This window comes from Ranitomeya variabilis, chromosome 5, assembly GCF_051348905.1.
Source record: "Ranitomeya variabilis isolate aRanVar5 chromosome 5, aRanVar5.hap1, whole genome shotgun sequence".
Classification (NCBI taxonomy): domain Eukaryota; kingdom Metazoa; phylum Chordata; class Amphibia; order Anura; family Dendrobatidae; genus Ranitomeya; species Ranitomeya variabilis.
Genome location: NC_135236.1, coordinates 243,738,750 through 243,757,595, shown reverse-complemented (window position 1 = coordinate 243,757,595; position 18,846 = coordinate 243,738,750). Strand labels below are relative to the sequence as shown.

Below are 18,846 nucleotides of genomic sequence, written 5' to 3'. Positions count from 1 at the left end.
TGACTAAGAAGGGTGCTGATGTTGCTGATTGGTCCCCTGCTGCTGTGGAGGCCTTTCGGGAGCTTAAGCGCCGCTTTTCTTCCGCCCCTGTGTTGCGTCAGCCTGATGTTGCTCTTCCTTTTCAGGTTGAGGTCGACGCTTCTGAAATCGGAGCTGGGGCGGTTTTGTCGCAAAGAAGTTCCGACTGCTCCGTGATGAAACCTTGTGCTTTTTTTTCTCGTAAATTTTCGCCCGCCGAGCGGAATTATGATATTGGGAATCGGGAGCTTTTGGCCATGAAGTGGGCTTTTGAGGAGTGGCGTCATTGGCTTGAGGGGGCTAGACATCAGGTGGTGGTATTGACCGACCACAAGAATTTGATTTATCTTGAGTCCGCCAGACGCCTGAATCCTAGACAGGCGCGCTGGTCGTTGTTTTTCTCTCGGTTTAATTTTGTGGTGTCATACCTACCGGGTTCTAAGAATGTTAAGGCGGATGCCCTTTCTAGGAGTTTTGAGCCTGACTCCCCTGGTAATTCTGAACCTACAGGTATCCTTAAGGATGGAGTGATATTGTCTGCCGTTTCTCCAGACCTGCGGCGGGCCTTGCAGGATTTTCAGGCGGATAGACCTGATCGTTGCCCACCTGGTAGACTGTTTGTTCCTGATGATTGGACCAGTAAAGTCATTTCTGAGGTTCATTCTTCTGCGTTGGCAGGTCATCCTGGAATCTTTGGTACCAGGGATTTGGTGGCAAGGTCCTTCTGGTGGCCTTCCCTGTCACGAGATGTACGAGGCTTTGTGCAGTCTTGTGACGTTTGTGCTCGGGCCAAGCCTTGTTGTTCTCGGGCTAGTGGATTGTTGTTGCCCTTGCCTATCCCGAAGAGGCCTTGGACGCACATCTCGATGGATTTTATTTCGGATCTTCCTGTTTCTCAGAAGATGTCTGTCATCTGGGTGGTGTGTGACCGTTTCTCTAAGATGGTCCATTTGGTTCCCCTGCCTAAGTTGCCTTCTTCTTCCGAGTTGGTTCCTCTGTTTTTTCAAAATGTGGTTCGTTTGCATGGTATTCCGGAGAATATCGTTTCTGACAGAGGAACCCAATTCGTGTCTAGATTTTGGCGGGCATTCTGTGCTAGGATGGGCATAGATTTGTCTTTCTCGTCTGCTTTCCATCCTCAGACTAATGGCCAGACCGAGCGGACGAATCAGACTTTGGAGACATATTTGAGGTGTTTTGTGTCTGCAGATCAGGATGATTGGGTTGCTTTTTTGCCTTTAGCGGAGTTTGCCCTCAATAATCGGGCCAGCTCTGCCACCTTGGTGTCTCCTTTTTTCTGTAATTCGGGGTTTCATCCTCGATTTTCCTCCGGTCAGGTGGAATCTTCGGATTGTCCTGGAGTGGATGCTGTGGTGGAGAGGTTGCATCAGATTTGGGGGCAGGTGGTGGACAATTTGAAGTTGTCCCAGGAGAAGACTCAGCTTTTTGCCAACCGCCGGCGTCGGGTTGGTCCTCGGCTTTGTGTCGGGGACTTGGTGTGGTTGTCTTCTCGTTTTGTCCCTATGAGGGTTTCTTCTCCTAAGTTTAAGCCTCGGTTCATCGGCCCGTACAAGATATTGGAGATTCTTAACCCTGTGTCCTTCCGTTTGGACCTCCCTGCATCTTTTTCTATTCATAATGTTTTTCATCGGTCATTGTTGCGCAGGTATGAGGTACCGGTTGTGCCTTCCGTTGAGCCTCCTGCTCCGGTGTTGGTTGAGGGCGAGTTGGAGTACGTTGTGGAAAAAATCTTGGACTCCCGTGTTTCCAGACGGAAACTCCAGTATCTGGTCAAATGGAAGGGATACGGTCAGGAGGATAATTCTTGGGTGACTGCCTCTGATGTTCATGCCTCCGATCTGGTCCGTGCCTTTCATAGGGCTCATCCTGATCGCCCTGGTGGTTCTGGTGAGGGTTCGGTGCCCCCTCCTTGAGGGGGGGGTACTGTTGTGAAATTGGATTTTGGGCTCCCCCGGTGGCCACTGGTGGAATTGAACTTGTGTGCATCATCCCCTCTGTTCACCTGTTCCCATCAGGATGTGGGAGTCGCTATTTAACCTTGCTCCTCTGTCACTTCCATGCCGGTCAACATTGTAATCAGAAGCCTTTCTGTGCATGTTCCTGCTACCAGACAACTTCCAGCTAAGTCGTACTTTTGTCCTTGTTTGTTTTTTGCATTTTGTTCCAGTTCACAGCTGCAGTTTCGTTTCTGTGTCTGGAAAGCTCTTGTGATCTGAAATTGCCACTCTGATGTTATGAGTTAATACTAGAGTCTTAAAGTAATTTCAGGATGGTGTATTGATAGGGTTTTCAGCTGACCATGAAAGTACCCTTTCTGTCTTCCTGCTATCTAGTAAGCGGACCTCAATTTTGCTAAACCTATTTTCATACTACGTTTGTCATTTTCATCTTAAATCACCGCCAATATATGTGGGGGCCTCTGTCTGCCTTTCGGGGAAATTTCTCTAGAGGTGAGCCAGGACTATATTTTCCTCTGCCAGGATTAGTTAGTCCTCCGGCCGGCGCTGGGCGTCTAGGGATAAAACGCAGGCTACGCTACCCGGCTACTGTTAGTTGTGCGGCAGGTTTAGTTCATGGTCAGTTTAAGTTTCCATCCTTCCAAGAGCTAGTTCCTATGTATGCTGGGCTATGTTCTCTTGCCATTGAGAACCATAACAGGAACTAAAGTGACCGTGACCTGAACCTGACACGACACTGGAAGTAGCCGGGGAGTGTTTCCTACGATGCCCTAGACACCACGCGCCAGCCAGAAATCTAACTACCCCTATCAGAGGAATATACAGGCCTGCCTTACCTCCAGAGATGAACCCCAAAAGGAGATAGCAGCCCCCCACAGATATTGACGGTGAGTCAAGAGGAAAAGACATACGTAGGATGAACAGCAGATTTAGCTTTAGCACAGTGAGGTCCGCTTACTAGATAGCAGAAGTACAGGAAAGAGTCACTTCACGGTCAACTTCAAAACACTACTCAAAAACACCATCCTGAAATTACTTTAAAACTCCAGTGACAACTCATGCCACTGGAGTGGCAATTCCAGTCCACGAGAGCTTCCAGCTACAGAGAGTCACATTGCAAATAGCTGGACAAAAATAGCATAAACTAGAAACAAAATTCAACTTAGCTGAAAAGGATCTTGAGGCAGGAGAATGCAACAGAATGCTACTGATACATTGTTGGCCGGCATCAGACCAGCAGCCAAGCAGCCTTAAATAGGAAACTCCCCTAATGGGTGTCAACAGGTGATCAAGGATAGAAGAAGGCAAATAAGTGGCACTACCATAAAACACCATCGGGGGAGCCCACAAACAGAATTCACAACAGCAGATCTTACATTTAGCCTGTGTTTTTGTCCCATAATGCATGGATTTGGTTTCCTTTGGTGCGGAAAAGGTTAATAACTATTTATATGCTGGTCAGAAACATGCCACTCCATTTCAGCTACTTCTGATCTGATGGTTAACTCTTCCTATAAAACATGGTCAGACCCTCCCTTCCTTGCCAGTGAAAGCTCTGCTTCCTTGCTCTTAGGAGAGGCTGTGCTGAATAGGAGTTAATTGTTGCTATTGGAGATTTGTCTTCCTGTTCTTTATGCTTAAGCTAAGCATTTTGGAGAGAAGTTGTTGTATAGGAATTCTATTGTATATGTGTGTTTATCTCCTGATCTTAGTTTATTCCTCTCTGTCCCTATCCTCCTTCCTATTGTTGGTAGGTACTTTTGTATGATAGAGGGTTTCTGTTATCCCTGTTTTGTCTTGTGTGGCTTGTTCACATTACATTTCTGTCCCACGATCCATGGGGTTGGGGAGGAAACAACCCAGGGTTTAACAGGAGCATAGGGAGGTTGGAAACTCGGGCCTCTCTACCATCAAGAGTACCGCTGGGAAGAGGGAAAGTTAGGTTCCCAGATCCAGGAACAGTTTGAGGTCCTCTCTCGACTACCTAAGACTGTTACAGCATAACACTTTTGGGACTTCTTAATATTCCTTATCTTGAAGTTAATTCTTATTGACATAACCTAAATGGTCATTGGATTAATGTCCTGCTGCACAATAAATTTGGAGTCAAATCAGATGCCTTCCTGATGGAATTGCATAATGGATAAATCTGTCTGTATTTCTCAACAAGGAAGACTGTAGTCACAGTCGTCAACCAAGAAAATGTAGAAGATAAAAGACATGCTTAATTTTTTTTTTCAAAACAGCTCAGAACTGTCCGTAACCAGTGGGACACAGGTACACCCGTCTACTGTCCAGAAATAATCTTCATGAAAGAATTGCAGCCAAAAACCATACCTTTGACATGGAAGCAAAACCAAGTGACTCAAGTATGAACAAAAATATAAGAACAGGGCTGCAGAATAAAATAGTAAGTCCTCTGGATTGACGGGTCAAAATTTGAAATATTTAACTGCAAAAGAAGACAGTTTATTCACTGAAGTCATGGAGAGTGCTACAATAATGAATGTCAGCAGGCAACAGTGGAGCATGATGGAGATTGCTTGCAAATTTGGGGCTGGATTTCAGTGAATATAGATGAGGGATTGGTCAGGATTAATGGTATCCTCAATGCTGAGATATAAAGGCAGATAGTTATCTATACAACATCAAACAATACCATCAGGGAAGCATCTGATGGGCTCCAAATTTATTCAGCAGCGAGACAATTATCACAAACATGCAGACAATGTCATTAAGAATTGCCTTCAGCATAAAGAGGAACAAGGAATCTTGAAAGTGATGATATGATAAGTTCAGAGCACTTATCTCAACATCATATTGGTATTAAATGAAGAGACAGAAGGAGCTGACTGTATCCACAGAAGATCTGTAGCTCTTCAAGATGTTTGAAAAAATCTCAGATTGTAAGCTTGCGTGCAGGACCCTCATTTCTCTTGGTATCTGTTGAACTACTGTACAGTTGCTCATTTTACTCTTCTACCCAATTAATTCTTATGCTTTCTATTGAGTTCTATGACCTCATGTGATTAAAAGCTACCTAGCTGAATCCTTCTAAGCTCTATATAGAAACAGGAGGTCAATTTTCTCTGCACAAGTCATCAGTCACTGCAAAAGTCCCTGGCAGTGGGTAGGAGGGTGAAGCTGGGTCAGGAATTGCGGAGTGGGGATGATTTATGCAGGAACAAGAGCCTTTCTTTTTCTACATAAATCAGAGAAAAGAGGACAATTAGCTGGGTAGAAAGTGAAAATGAACAATCGTAGGTACACAGTGCTATATAATATGATGATTGCAGTATATTAAGAGAATAAAAACTTTGATTGGAGTGCTGCTTTAACAACCTTTTGCCAAGTTCCTTCAAAAACTGTGTGCAAGTATCAGAGGCATAGCTGAGGTTTTGGTTCAGCGGGTGGCAAAACTTCTCAGCTGGCTCTAACCAGGTAACCTTAATTACAACTGGGTGATGCACCCTAATAGTGGAGAAGCTCAGCCATATGGTCAGTGGTAGATCCCAGTCCTATGGAACATATAAGAGATTATAGCACAGTTAGATAGTGACTAACAGCTGACATTCTTTCTGATTTAATTGTTAACTTTTCCCGTCTTTTGCATCTGGCCCAGATTGACATGACAACTTCTTCCAGCCACGACTCAGCTGCAGAGATTATAACAAAGACAAATTTCACTTCTCATATTTTCAGTCCTGTCACCATCTATTCCCAACCTGCACAAACTCCTTATCCTGCTGATACCCCAATACAGAGCCCCTGCTGCCATATGTGGAAATGTGTGCCTCTAGCTGGTAAAACAAACCTCTAGAATATAGCAATGCCATGTGCAAGTGCCCTAGAAAACAGTGCCCACATTTTGTCCCCTAGAAAGTAATAATACCATGTGCCCCTTTGGCAGTCACAATAACCTAAGTTCCCCTATAACAATAATTGCCCACTTTACATTTAATAATGTCACGAGTCTCCCCACTGTACAGCTCTCCTATGCACGGTACGATTCTCTCTTATACACAGTATAATGCACCCTCACTGTATATTACTACCCACACAGTATACTGACCCCTTATTAGCCCCCAAACTATTTGATGGCCACAACAGTGTATTATGGCCCCCTCATTGTAATCTCCACACTGCAGACTCTATAATGTATAATGCATCCCACATAGGCAGACTGTATAGTATAATGCACTCTACATAGGCAGACTCTATAGTTGTTATGGACCTGGTGGTTAGGTGCACCAGGAATGACCTGATAGTTAAACACGGAATCGGGACGAGCTCTGGGGAAATGGGAACTCTGCTGACCGCAAACCCTACTGCTATCAACACAACTAGAAATAGCCGTGGAGCGTGCCTGACTCTGCCTAGACGCCTCTTCACAGCCTAAGAGCTAACTACCCCTAAAGAAAGGAAACAAAGCCTCACTTGCCTCAGAGAAATTTCTCCAAAGGTAAAAGCAGCCCCCCACAAGTATTGACTGTGAGTTAAGAGGAAATCACAAACACAGGATGAAATAGGCTTTAGCAAAGAGAGGCCAGTCTAACTAAACAGATTGAGGATAGAAAAGGGATCTTTGCGGTCAACACAACAAACTACAAAAACCACGCAGAGTGTGCAAAAAATACCCCCGTACCGACTCACGGTGCGGTGGTGCCACTCTGCACCCCCAGAGCTTCCAGCTAGCCAGGCAGTTTCATGAAAGCCAGCTGGACTAGAACTTAGCAAGAAAAACCATAAGAACAAATGAACAAGCCAGAACTTAGCTTTTGCTGGAGTAGTCAGGTCCTCAGAAAGATCCAGGAGAGATCTGAACCAGTACTAGAACATTGACAGCTGGCATGGAGTAATGATCTGAGTGGAGTTAAATAGCGAATCCAGCCTAGCCCTAAACGAGGGCAGGTGGGGAAAGAATCTCAGAACCAGCAGCTCCACTCACAGCCACCAGAGGGAGTCCACAGACAGAACTCACCGAAGTACCATTCATGACCACAGGAGGGAGTTCGAGAACGGAATTCACAACAGTACCCCCCCCTTGAGGAGGGGTCACCGAACCCTCACCAGAGCCCCCCGGCTGATCAGGATGAGACAAATAAAAGGCACAAACTAAATCGGCAGCATGGACATCAGAGGCAACAACCCAGGAATTATCCTCCTGACCATAGCCCTTCCATTTGACCAAGTACTGAAGTTTTCGTCTCGAAATACGAGAATCCAAAATCTTCTCCACCACATACTGCAACTCCCCCTCGACCAACACAGGAGCAGGAGGATCAACGGAGGGAACCATAGGCGCCACATATCTCTGCAGCAACGACCTATGGAACACATTATGGATGGCAAAAGAAGCAGGAAGGGCCAAACGAAATGATACAGGATTAAGAATTTCAGAAATCTTATAAGGACCAATGAAATGAGGCTTAAACTTAGGAGAAGAAACCTTCATAGGAACATAACGAGATGATAACCAAACCAAATCCCCAACACGAAGTCGGGGACCAACACGACGACGGCGGATAGCGAAACGTTGAGCCTTCTCTTGGGACAAGGTCAAATTGTCCACCACATGAGTCCAAATTTGCTGCAACCTGTCCACCGCAGAATCCACACCAGGACAGTCCGAAGGCTCAACCTGCCCTGAAGAAAAACGAGGATGAAAACCAGAATTACAAAAAAAAGGCGAAACCAAAGTAGCCAAACTGGCCCGATTATTAAGGGCGAACTCAGCCAATGGCAAGAAGGTCACCCAATCATCCTGATCCGCAGAAACAAAGCATCTCAGATAGGTTTCCAAAGTCTGATTGGTTCGTTCGGTTTGGCCATTTGTCTGAGGATGGAAAGCCAAAGAAAAAGACAAATCAATGCCCATCTTAGCACAAAAGGAACGCCAAAACCTTGAAACAAACTGGGAACCTCTGTCAGACACGATGTTCTCCGGAATGCCATGCAAACGAACCACATGTTGGAAAAATAATGGAACCAAATCAGAGGAAGAAGGCAATTTAGGCAAGGGTACCAAATGGACCATTTTAGAGAAGCGATCACAAACCACCCAGATGACCGACATCCTTTGAGAAACAGGAAGATCTGAAATAAAATCCATGGAAACATGCGTCCAAGGCCTTTTCGGGACCGGCAAGGGCAAAAGTAACCCACTGGCATGAGAACAGCAGGGCTTAGCCTGAGCACAAGTCCCACAAGACTGCACAAAAGAACGCACATCCCGCGACAAAGAAGGCCACCAAAAGGACCTAGCCACCAAATCTCTGGTACCAAAAATCCCAGGATGGCCAGCCAACACCGAACAATGAACCTCAGAGATAACTCTATTAGTCCATCTATCAGGGACAAACAGTTTCTCCGCTGGACAACGGTCAGGTCTATCAGCCTGGAACTCCTGCAGCACCCGCCGCAAATCAAGGGAGATGGCAGACAGAACTAACCCCTCTCTGAGAATACCAGCTGGCTCAGGAACCCCAGGAGAATCAGGCACAAAACTCCTTGAAAGGGCATCAGCCTTCACATTCTTAGAACCCGGAAGGTACGAAACCACAAAATTGAAACGGGAGAAAAACAGCGACCAACGAGCCTGTCTAGGATTCAACCGCTTGGCAGACTCGAGATAAGTCAGATTCTTGTGATCTGTCAAGACCACCATGCGATGCTTGGCTCCTTCAAGCCAATGTCGCCACTCCTCGAATGCCCACTTCATAGCCAACAACTCCCGATTGCCAACATCATAATTACGCTCAGCAGGCGAAAACTTTCTTGAAAAGAAAGCGCACGGCTTCATTACAGAGCAATCAGAACTTCTCTGAGACAAAACAGCCCCTGCTCCAATTTCAGAAGCATCAACCTCGACCTTAAAAGGGAGCTTAACATCTGGCTGACACAACACAGGAGCCAAAGAGAAACAACGATTCAACTCCTGAAAAGCCTCAACGGCCACAGAGGACCAATTCACCACATCAGCACCCTTCTTGGTCAAATCAGTCAACGGTTTAACAACACTAGAAAAATTAGCGATGAAGCGACGGTAAAAATTGGCAAAGCCCAGAAATTTCTGAAGGCTCTTCACAGATGTAGGCCGAGTCCAATCATAAATAGCTTGGACTTTAACAGGATCCATCTCGATAGTAGAAGGGGAAAAAATGAAACCCAAAAAGGAAACCTTCTGAACTCCAAAGAGACACTTAGATCCCTTCACAAACAAGGAATTAGCATGAAGGACCTGGAACACCATTCTGACCTGCTTCACATGGGACTCCCAATCATCCGAAAAGACCAAAATATCATCCAAATATACGATCATGAATCCATCCAGATACTTTCGGAAGATGTCATGCATAAAGGACTGAAACACAGAGGGAGCATTAGAAAGGCCGAATGGCATCACCAGGTACTCAAAATGGCCCTCGGGCGTATTAAATGCTGTTTTCCATTCATCGCCCTGTTTAATACGCACGAGATTATACGCCCCTCAAAGGTCTATCTTGGTGAACCAACTAGCCCCCTTAATCCGAGCAAATAAATCAGACAATAGAGGCAAAGGGTACTGAAATTTGACCGTGATTTTATTAAGAAGGCGGTAATCTATACAAGGTCTCAGAGAACCATCCTTCTTGGCCACAAAAAAGAACCCTGCTCCCAATGGTGACGACGACGGGCGGATATGCCCTTTCTCCAAGGACTTCTTTATATAACTCCTCATAGCGGCGTGTTCTGGCACAGACAAATTGAAAAGTCGTCCCTTAGGGAACTTGCTACCAGGAATCAAATTAATAGCACAATCACAATCCCTATGAGGAGGTAGGGTACTAGACTTGGGCTCATCAAATACATCCCGGTAATCTGACAAAAACTCAGGGACTTCAGAAGGAATGGAGGAAGAAATTGACAACAATGAAACATCCCCATGTACCCCTTGACAGCCCCAACTGGACACCGACATTGATTTCCAATCCAATACTGGATTATGGACCTGCAGCCATGGCAAACCCAACACGACCACATCATGCAGATTATGCAACACCAAAAAGCGAATATCCTCCTGATGCGCAGGAGCCATGCACATGGTCAACTGGGTCCAGTGCTGAGGCTTATTCTTGGCCAAAGGCGTAGCATCAATTCCCCTTAAAGAAATGGGATGCTGCAAGGGCTCCAAGAAAAAACCACAGCGCCTGGCAAACTCTAAGTCCATCAAATTCAGGGCAGCGCCTGAATCCACAAATGCCATAACAGAATAGGATGACAAAGAGCAAATCAGAGTAATGGACAAAAGAAATTTAGGCTGTACAGTACCAATGGTGACAGACCTAGCGAACCGCTTAGTGTGCTTAGGACAATCAGAGATAGCATGAGTGGAGTCACCACAGTAAAAACACAGCCCATTCTGTCGTCTATGTTCTTGCCGTTCAGCTCTGGTCTAAGTCCTATCACATTGCATAGACTCAGGCCTCTGCTCAGAGGATACCGCCAAATGGTGCACAGTTTTGTGCTCACGTAAGCGCCGATCGATCTGTATGGCCAAGGACATTGATTCATTCAGACCAGCAGGCGTGGGGAACCCCACCATAACATCCTTAAGGGCTTCAGAAAGACCCTTTCTGAAAATTGCTGCCAGGGCACACTCATTCCACTGAGTAAGCACAGACCACTTTCTGAACTTCTGGCAATATACCTCCGCTTCATCCTGACCCTGACACAAAGCCAGCAAAATTTTCTCTGCTTGATCCACAGAATTTGGTTCATCATAAAGCAATCCCAGCGCCAGAAAAAACGCATCTACATTACGCAATGCAGGATCTCATGGCGCCAGGGCAAATGCCCAGTCTTGAGGGTCGCCACGCAACAAAGAAATAATGATTCTCACTTGCTGAATAGGGTCACCAGAAGAGCGGGGATTCAGAGCAAGAAACAGTTTACAATTGTTTTTGAAACTCAGAAATTTAGATCTATCCCCAGAAAACAAATCAGGAATTGGAATTCTAGGCTCCAACATAGGATTCTGAACAACATAATCTTGAATGTTTTGTACCCTTGCAGCGAGTTGATCTACACTAGAGGACAGACCTTGAATGTCCATATCCACACCTGAGTTCTGAACCACCCAGAGTTTAAGGGGAAAAGAAAGGCAAAACACACTGCAGAAAAAAAAATGGTCTCAGAACTTCTCTTTTCCCTCTATTGAGATGCATTAACACTTTGTGGGCCAGCTGTACTGTTATGGACCTGGTGGTTAGGTGCACCAGGAATGACCTGATAGTTAAACATGGAATCGGGACGAGCTCTGGGGAAATGGGAACTCTGCTGACCGCAAACCCTACTGCTATCAACACAACTAGAAATAGCCGTGGAGCGTGCCTGACTCTGCCTAGATGCCTCTTCACAGCCTAAGAGCTAACTACCCCTAAAGAAAGGAAACAAAGCCTCACTTGCCTCAGAGAAATTTCCCCAAAGGTAAAAGCAGCCCCCCACAAGTATTGACTGTGAGTTAAGAGGAAATTACAAACACAGGATGAAATAGGCTTTAGCAAAGAGAGGCCAGTCTAACTAAACAGATTGAGGATAGAAAAGGGATCTTTGCGGTCAACACAACAAACTACAAAAACCACGCAGAGTGTGCAAAAAATACCCCCGCACTGACTCACGGTGCGGTGGTGCCACTCTGCACCCCCAGAGCTTCCAGCTAGCCAGGCAGTTTCATGAAAGCCAGCTGGACTAGAACTTAGCAAGAAAAACCATAAGAACAAATGAACAAGCCGAAACTTAGCTTTTGCTGGAGAAGTCAGGTCCTCAGAAAGATCCAGGAGAGATCTGAACCAGTACTAGAACATTGACAGCTGGCATGGAGTAATGATCTGAGTGGAGTTAAATAGCGAATCCAGCCAAGCACTAAACGACGGCAGGTGGGGAAGGAATCTCAGAACCAGCAGCTCCACTCACAGCCACCAGAGGGAGTCCACGGACAGAACTCACCGAAGTACCATTCATGACCACAGGAGGGAGTTCGAGAACGGAATTCACAACATATAGTATAACGCACTTCCTAAAAAAATAAAATACAATACTCGTCTCTTGGTACTTACAGTACCTGCAGGCAACCTCCGATCCTCACAATATCTCCTTCTCTACTCCCCTCTTATCTCCTCTTCCCACAATCGCATACAAGATTTCTCTCGCGCATCACCCCTACTCTGGAACTCTCTACACAACGTATCAGACTCTCGCCTACCATCAAAACCTTCAAAAAGAACATGAAGACCTACCTCTTCTGACAAGCCTACAACCTGCAGTAACCACCGATCCACTAAACTGCTGCTTGACCAGCTCTACCCTCAACTACTATATCCTCACCCATCCCTTGTAGATTGTGAGCCCTCATGGGCAGGGTCCTCTCTCCTACTGTACCAGTTGTGTCTTGTATTGTTTAAGATTACTGTACTTGTTTTTATTATGTATACCCGTCCCCACATGTAAAGCGCCATGGAATAAATGGCGCTATAATAATAAATAATAATAATAAGTTATCCTCCTCGTCTCCCTGCTGCTTCGAGCGCCCGCTCATCTCCTGACAGCGGGTCGTCAGGTAATGACGTCATCGCGCTCGATTTCAGTGTCTACATCATGGACGTCAGCCATTGAGAGGAGGAATAATGAGAGAGGGAGCGTAATGCTCCCACTCTCATCAATGTAACCAACTGTTGAACTTGTGATGTTGGGCAGGAGGGAGCTACTGCTGGCACTGGACCTACCTGCCTGCTCAGGAGCCCCATAACGGCCGGGAGGCAGTTCAGGGAGATCAATTCTCCCTGCTCTGCTGAAGCGACTAATTGTATGGGCGCACTGTGCATGCCGATGCAGTTACAGTAGTGTAGCTCTGGTTGGACCCCCTCAGAGCATGTGGCCTGGGGCGACTGCCCCCTCTGCCCCCCAATAGCTATGCTGTCAAGTATTCCTATAGGAAGTCATGTTTTTATGCTTTTTTCAAGGTAATGCATGGTCACGCTAAACATTATTTTGATTTAGATTTATGTTTTGTTCATTCACTTTGCATTTTGTTAATTGATAAAAATAAACTATTAACAGTTCTACAACCATAATTCCCCAAAAATTGGGAAGCTGTGCAAAAACTTAAAGAAAACAAGAATGCGATGGTTTGTAAATGTCCCATAGCCATATTTTATTAGGCAGTGCATAAAACATATATCAGAAGTTAAAAGTTAGGCATTTTTCCATTAAATTTGAAAAAAAATTAACTCATTTAGAAATTGATGTCAGCTACTCACCTCAAAAAACATTGTTACAGGGTTATCAAAAGGTTTGAAGATTAAGTGGTAGAAATAATAAACAGCTAGAAGGTCAATATTTAACAAACTCACTTTACTGTATGAAAAGAGCGTGTGTTAGGCTACTTTCACACTTGCGTTTTTTTTAATCCATCACAATCCTTCACTTTTTGAGAATGCAGGATCCTGCAAAAAAATTTGCAGGATCCTGCATTTTCCCATAGACTTATATTAGCGACGGATTGTGACGGATGGCCATCTGTTTCATCTGTCGTGCACTGGATCCGTCGCAACATAGCGGTCCGTCGTGCAGAGAAAACGATCATAGGAATGTTTTTTCTGTACTTCGGAAAACCGGTCAGTGACGCATCCTTCGCTGCCCGTCATCGGCTGTAATGGAAGCCTATGGACGCAGGATCCGTCGCTGACCGTCACACACTGGAATCAAGCGACGGATCCCGTTTTTCCCCTCTGAGCATGCCCGGAAGGATTTTCAAAGCCAGAAAAAGTCAGTCTCTCTCTCTCTCTCTCTCTCCCCGGACATTAAATTCCCGTCATTACACTGGATGCGTCACACACGTTTTTCCCTATTTTCGTGACATCCGTCGATACGTCATTTTGCTGCATAACGACGGACAGCAGAAAACGCAAGTGTGAAAGTAGCCTTAGGAGGGTGGAGTCTATCAGAAGCAAAGATGGTCAGAGATTCAACAACTACATCTAAAAATTGAGGAAAAAATTCAGAAAAATGTTCCAAAACATAAAATTGCAAAGACTTTGAATGGCCCACCATCTACAGCACATAATACCATCAAAAGATCCTTGTGCATAAGGGACATGGCCAATGGTCAATGTTGGATGCTTGTGATCATTGGGCGGTACTGAATTAAAAACAGACATTATTAGGTCATTTAAATCACTGCATGGGCTCAGGAATAGTTCATGGTGCTATCCATGGATGCAAGTTGAAGGTCTGTCATGCAAAGAAAAATCCATATATGAACACAATTAAGAAATGTTTCTCAAGCTCAATTAAAATGAACTGAGATAAAATAGAAAATCATTCTGAGATCAAATTAATCACAATTTATGGAATGACAAAGACCATATCCTGCAAACTGGTGTAAAGGAACCATTCTACTTGTTATCAGCATACAGTTCAAAAGTCTCTTCTCTGATGGTATGGGGTTATATTAGTGCCTATAGCGTGGGCATTTTACACATCTGGAAGGGCACTACAAAGGCTGACCGTTATAAAGGTTTAGAATTACATCTGCTCCCATGCAAATATTATCTATTTCAGAGAAGGCCTTACTTATTTCAGCAAGACAATGGTAAACCACATATTGCATCCATCACAACAGCATGGATTCACAGAAGAGTTTGGGTTATGAACTGGCCACCTGCAGTCCAGACTTTTCACCATAGAAAAGATTTGTTATGTTCTGAAATAAAAGATCTGGCAAAAAAGAACCCAGGCCTATTGAGCAGCTTGCATCCTACAAAAGCCAAAAATGAAACAACAGTCCTCTTCCAAAACTCTATCAATTGGTCTCCTCACTTCCCAGACATTTACAGACTGTTGTAAAAAGAAGATGAGATGCTACATAAAGCCCCGTCCAACTTTTTTTTTAGATATTTTGCTACCATCAATTCCTAAATAAGTTTTTTATTTTTTAATTAAATGGAATAATGTCTAAGGATAAACCTCTGATCTGTGTTTTATGTTTTGCTGTGAATTAAATATGGTTATAAGAGAGCTCCAAATCATTGTATTCTTTCTTACATTTTACAAAGGGGACTAGCTTTTTTGAGTTGGGGGTTCTAATTTTTTAAAGCATTCTTACTTTGCAGCATTTTTTCAAAATATGCACAAAACTTTTGCACAGTACTCTTTATCCCCATAAATCAAGTTAAAAAGTGTAAGGAGTTATTAACACTGTAATCGATGTTGATGGTGGTCGCCGAATGGAAATACTCATTTGCGGAGCTGCTCCATCATCTGATAGCGGCCGAGTCTTGGTACTGCACATCTGCCTCCTATTCAAATCAACATGAGGCAGATTTGTAGTACCCTGCAGTGGTCACTATCAGAAGATGGCTAGCTCTGCAAGTGAGTATTTCCAGCCAGCAGCCGCTGCTGCCGACACCAATAACAGCTCATTGGTGGGTGGCGCCGAGTGTTGGGCCCCTAACCGATCTTACATTGATGACCTTTCCAAAGGAAAGGTTGTCAATGCTAAAGTAGTGGACAACATCTTTAAGCAAAATAAATGACAAATGAAATGTAAGATAGCGAAGGGAAATGGTATTCACCTACACTTCAGTGCTCCTACTTTGGTCTCTGTGTACTGGCTGTAGAGGCGCAAAATCAACAGCGTGCATCACCACTGTAGCCAATTACTGAGCTCAGCAGTGTTAGAGTCTGTTTTGTTTTTGACCATCCGCCATCTTTTTGTGCTTTTCTGGCTGCTGCTCTTTTTCCCCTGGTGCTGGGTTGCCTTAGATCAGGTGATTGTATCACCCTTTATTACCCAGCACCTGCCTCCCAGTCCTTTCTGGACAACAGTGTTAATCCGCTAGAGTTCTGGCTAGGTGCTTTGATAGCTTTCTGTGTTTGTTATTGTGCAGTTCTGGGATCTCTGGTTCTGCTATCTTTAGATTCTGTTTTCAGTTGGTTTCTGCAGTCGTCTCTGTGTTTTCTATTATGGGGTGACCTGTTTTTATACCCAGTCCTTAGATCTTTCAGGGACCTCCTTCCCCTATCTATAGGTCTTCTCTGAGATTAACCTAGGATCGTCGATGGGTCTATTCGCAAGGAATGGGTCGCCCACTCCATCGTAGGGTATCAGTCTTGTCTAAGTGCAGGGCCAGTTTTCCCTCTTCTATTCTAGTTCTGTGTTGCAGTTCCGTAACAAGCAGCTCATGTGATTGGCTGCAGTGGTGATACACAATGTTGATGTCACATCAACACTGCAGCCCAAACACAGAGATCGTAGTATATGTGGAGAGCTGCTGATGGGGAGTACCATGTACCTTGGCCATTTAACATACATGCAAGTGTTATGGTCCATCTTACAGAAAGTGGAAAAACCCTTAATGAAAGAAAACAAATGCAGACCAAATAACAATAAGACTTTCCACTACTAAATACACCTTAAGTACAAAGAATACAGTATAGTACAGACACAACATGTAGAATGGACCTTTTGTTCAAGTGAGGAATTATTCTTAAATTCTGTAGAACCTAAAATAGAGCAAAATATACAAAATTGAAAATATAGAAATAATTTAATTCAGGTCTCACTGATGTCTGCTGGTCTTTAATTTATTGAATAAGAGCCAAAACAAAGTGTTACTGGTCCAGTTGTTAATAAAAAGAGCCACTAATGACTTCCTTACAGCAAGAACAAATAAGGACAAATTAATTTCCATGTTACAACATAATGAATTCAGCACTTACACATTACACATAGATTAGATGAGATCTAGATGTCACACGCATACATGGAACGCATTCTGATTTCTATGTTTTGCTTAAATTCCTTTGACAGTGCAAAGATCAATACAGAGTAATTGGATTGTCAAATCAATAGTAAATTACACAATGTATTATCGTTGTTTTCTAAAGCCGCCATTTATCCCAGGGACTTAAACATTCATTGTGCCTGTAGAGCAGAAGTTATTAATGTCCCTGCAATGGGAAACTAGCTACGTATGCAAAATGTATTCTGCCAGAAATTAAACTGGCTCCTTTTCAACAAGGATTATTTATTCTTCAACCAGATGCCATTTTCACATGGGCAACAGTTTAGTGACTGGGATCGGCCAATCATAATAATCAAAAAACTCATTGGCGATCTAAGCTTTAATCAGTACGGTCCAGATGTAGCCACTAAAATACAAACCCTAAAATGTAACTGAATTGGGTAAAATGTATTTTTCTAAAAAAAAACCAGCATATTGTATATTTTTAAAATAAATCATGATGGATTAAGGAACACAAAGCTGCCAGTGGTAGAAAATATCAGAATTTGGTGTTTAAAAATGGTACATGTACAATACTTATGCATCAATCATGGTGTGACGTGTAAAACGGAGACATTTCAAACACTTTCAACTCCAAAAAAAGTACAGTGTGTGACATTTCTATGCATAAATCACGTGGCTGAGACAAACACGGAGACTTCCAAGAAAAAAGTAATTGTGTTTTTTCATCCAATCAAAGGTTCAAAACAACTGTAGAATGTTTTTCTACATAAACTATACAATAAGTATAATTGTATAATACAGATGAATAATAGAATATGTGTAATATAATAATATAATATGCAGTCTGAACAGAATAGCAATATAATATTTATAATATAATATTATAATATACATATATATGATATAATAACAATATAATGTAATATACAGTATGAATATAATAACAATACAGTTGATACAAATAAATATCAATAATAACCTTGATTAATAAAAACTTCTGTTAAATATTTATTAGTGCTTAAAATTTGATGTAACTAAACAAGGAATAAATACTGTGACAACAAAGCATTAGAAATAAAGTGTTAAATGGTATAAAGCCCGCATCATTTCAATTGATTACTACATACTGAAGCAGTTCTTGCACATGCGACAACTATAAATCACATCTATCACTACTATGTACCTCTTATTATTAGTGTTTGTTCATTTCCCACATAGGAATTTTAAAATAGTGGGCTCTAATAGCCATTGGCAGGTGTCATGTTGTATGTGCCATAGGGAATTTCTGTAATTTACCACTATTGAAAACACAAATGAGAAAACTGACTTACCAAAAGCTTTTTGCAGCTCCCAGATGCTGAAGCACAGCCAGAGAAGGCACTTTCCCCACCCAATCATCTTCAGACATGAAAGGGTCCTAGTGTATCACAGAGGAATAGGGCTGACTGTATGTTCGCCTCTTGCTAGTAAGCATCGGTGATGTTCACACACAAAATATTCGCACTAAGACCTCAGCATCCATCCTGCGGCACTGGGATATACCGATTTCTGATTTGCTATTATGGATAACAAGTGTAAAATAATTTTCCCTGCCATGCATGAGCTACACAAACCAGCTGTGACTGCCTTCTGCTAAATTCATTATCTGTCAATAAATGCAGAAGGATAAGGGGGATGGGATTAGATGTTCTTAGCCTCTGCTATGGTAGCTCAGGAGGCACATTTTTTCTCTCCAGCTTTAAATCTTTGAGAAGGCAGAAAGCAGAGAACAGGACCATCCATATTACAAGACTGGCATGCTATAAATCTCAAGGCTGCGGAATGGGGCCTGGTTTTACAACCTGATTCATTTTTAATGAAATGTGTGCTTCATTCCTCCTTTTCATTCACATTCACTACTCACTAGAACTGAAATACATGTTAGCAAATCTTAGCTCAGGACATTATTGAGCTTTGCATAGAAAGCTTTCCAGGAGCTTTACACAATGCAAATAATCTTATGAGCAGATGTTAAATAAAAGCTTTCCTTCGAATAAACTCACTTATCAATATTGCATCCA

General features: G+C 43.3%; 1 protein-coding gene across 4 annotated transcripts in view; it reads right to left on the bottom strand.

Moving 5' to 3' along the window:
• LOC143775608 (neuronal acetylcholine receptor subunit alpha-5) overlaps positions 1-18,529 on the bottom strand; it is a 63,584-nt gene extending 45,055 nt beyond the window's left edge. For 3 of the 4 annotated variants that reach the window (XM_077263948.1, XM_077263949.1, XM_077263951.1), the window contains exon 1: positions 18,118-18,529. In XM_077263948.1, the coding sequence (XP_077120063.1) occupies positions 18,118-18,184 (67 nt within the window). In that variant the 5' untranslated portion in view covers positions 18,185-18,529. Of the gene's footprint in view, positions 1-16,500; positions 16,542-18,117 lie in introns of all 4 variants that reach the window. The other variant, XM_077263950.1, reaches the window with a different exon arrangement.
• Positions 18,530-18,846: the final 317 nt, after the last annotated feature.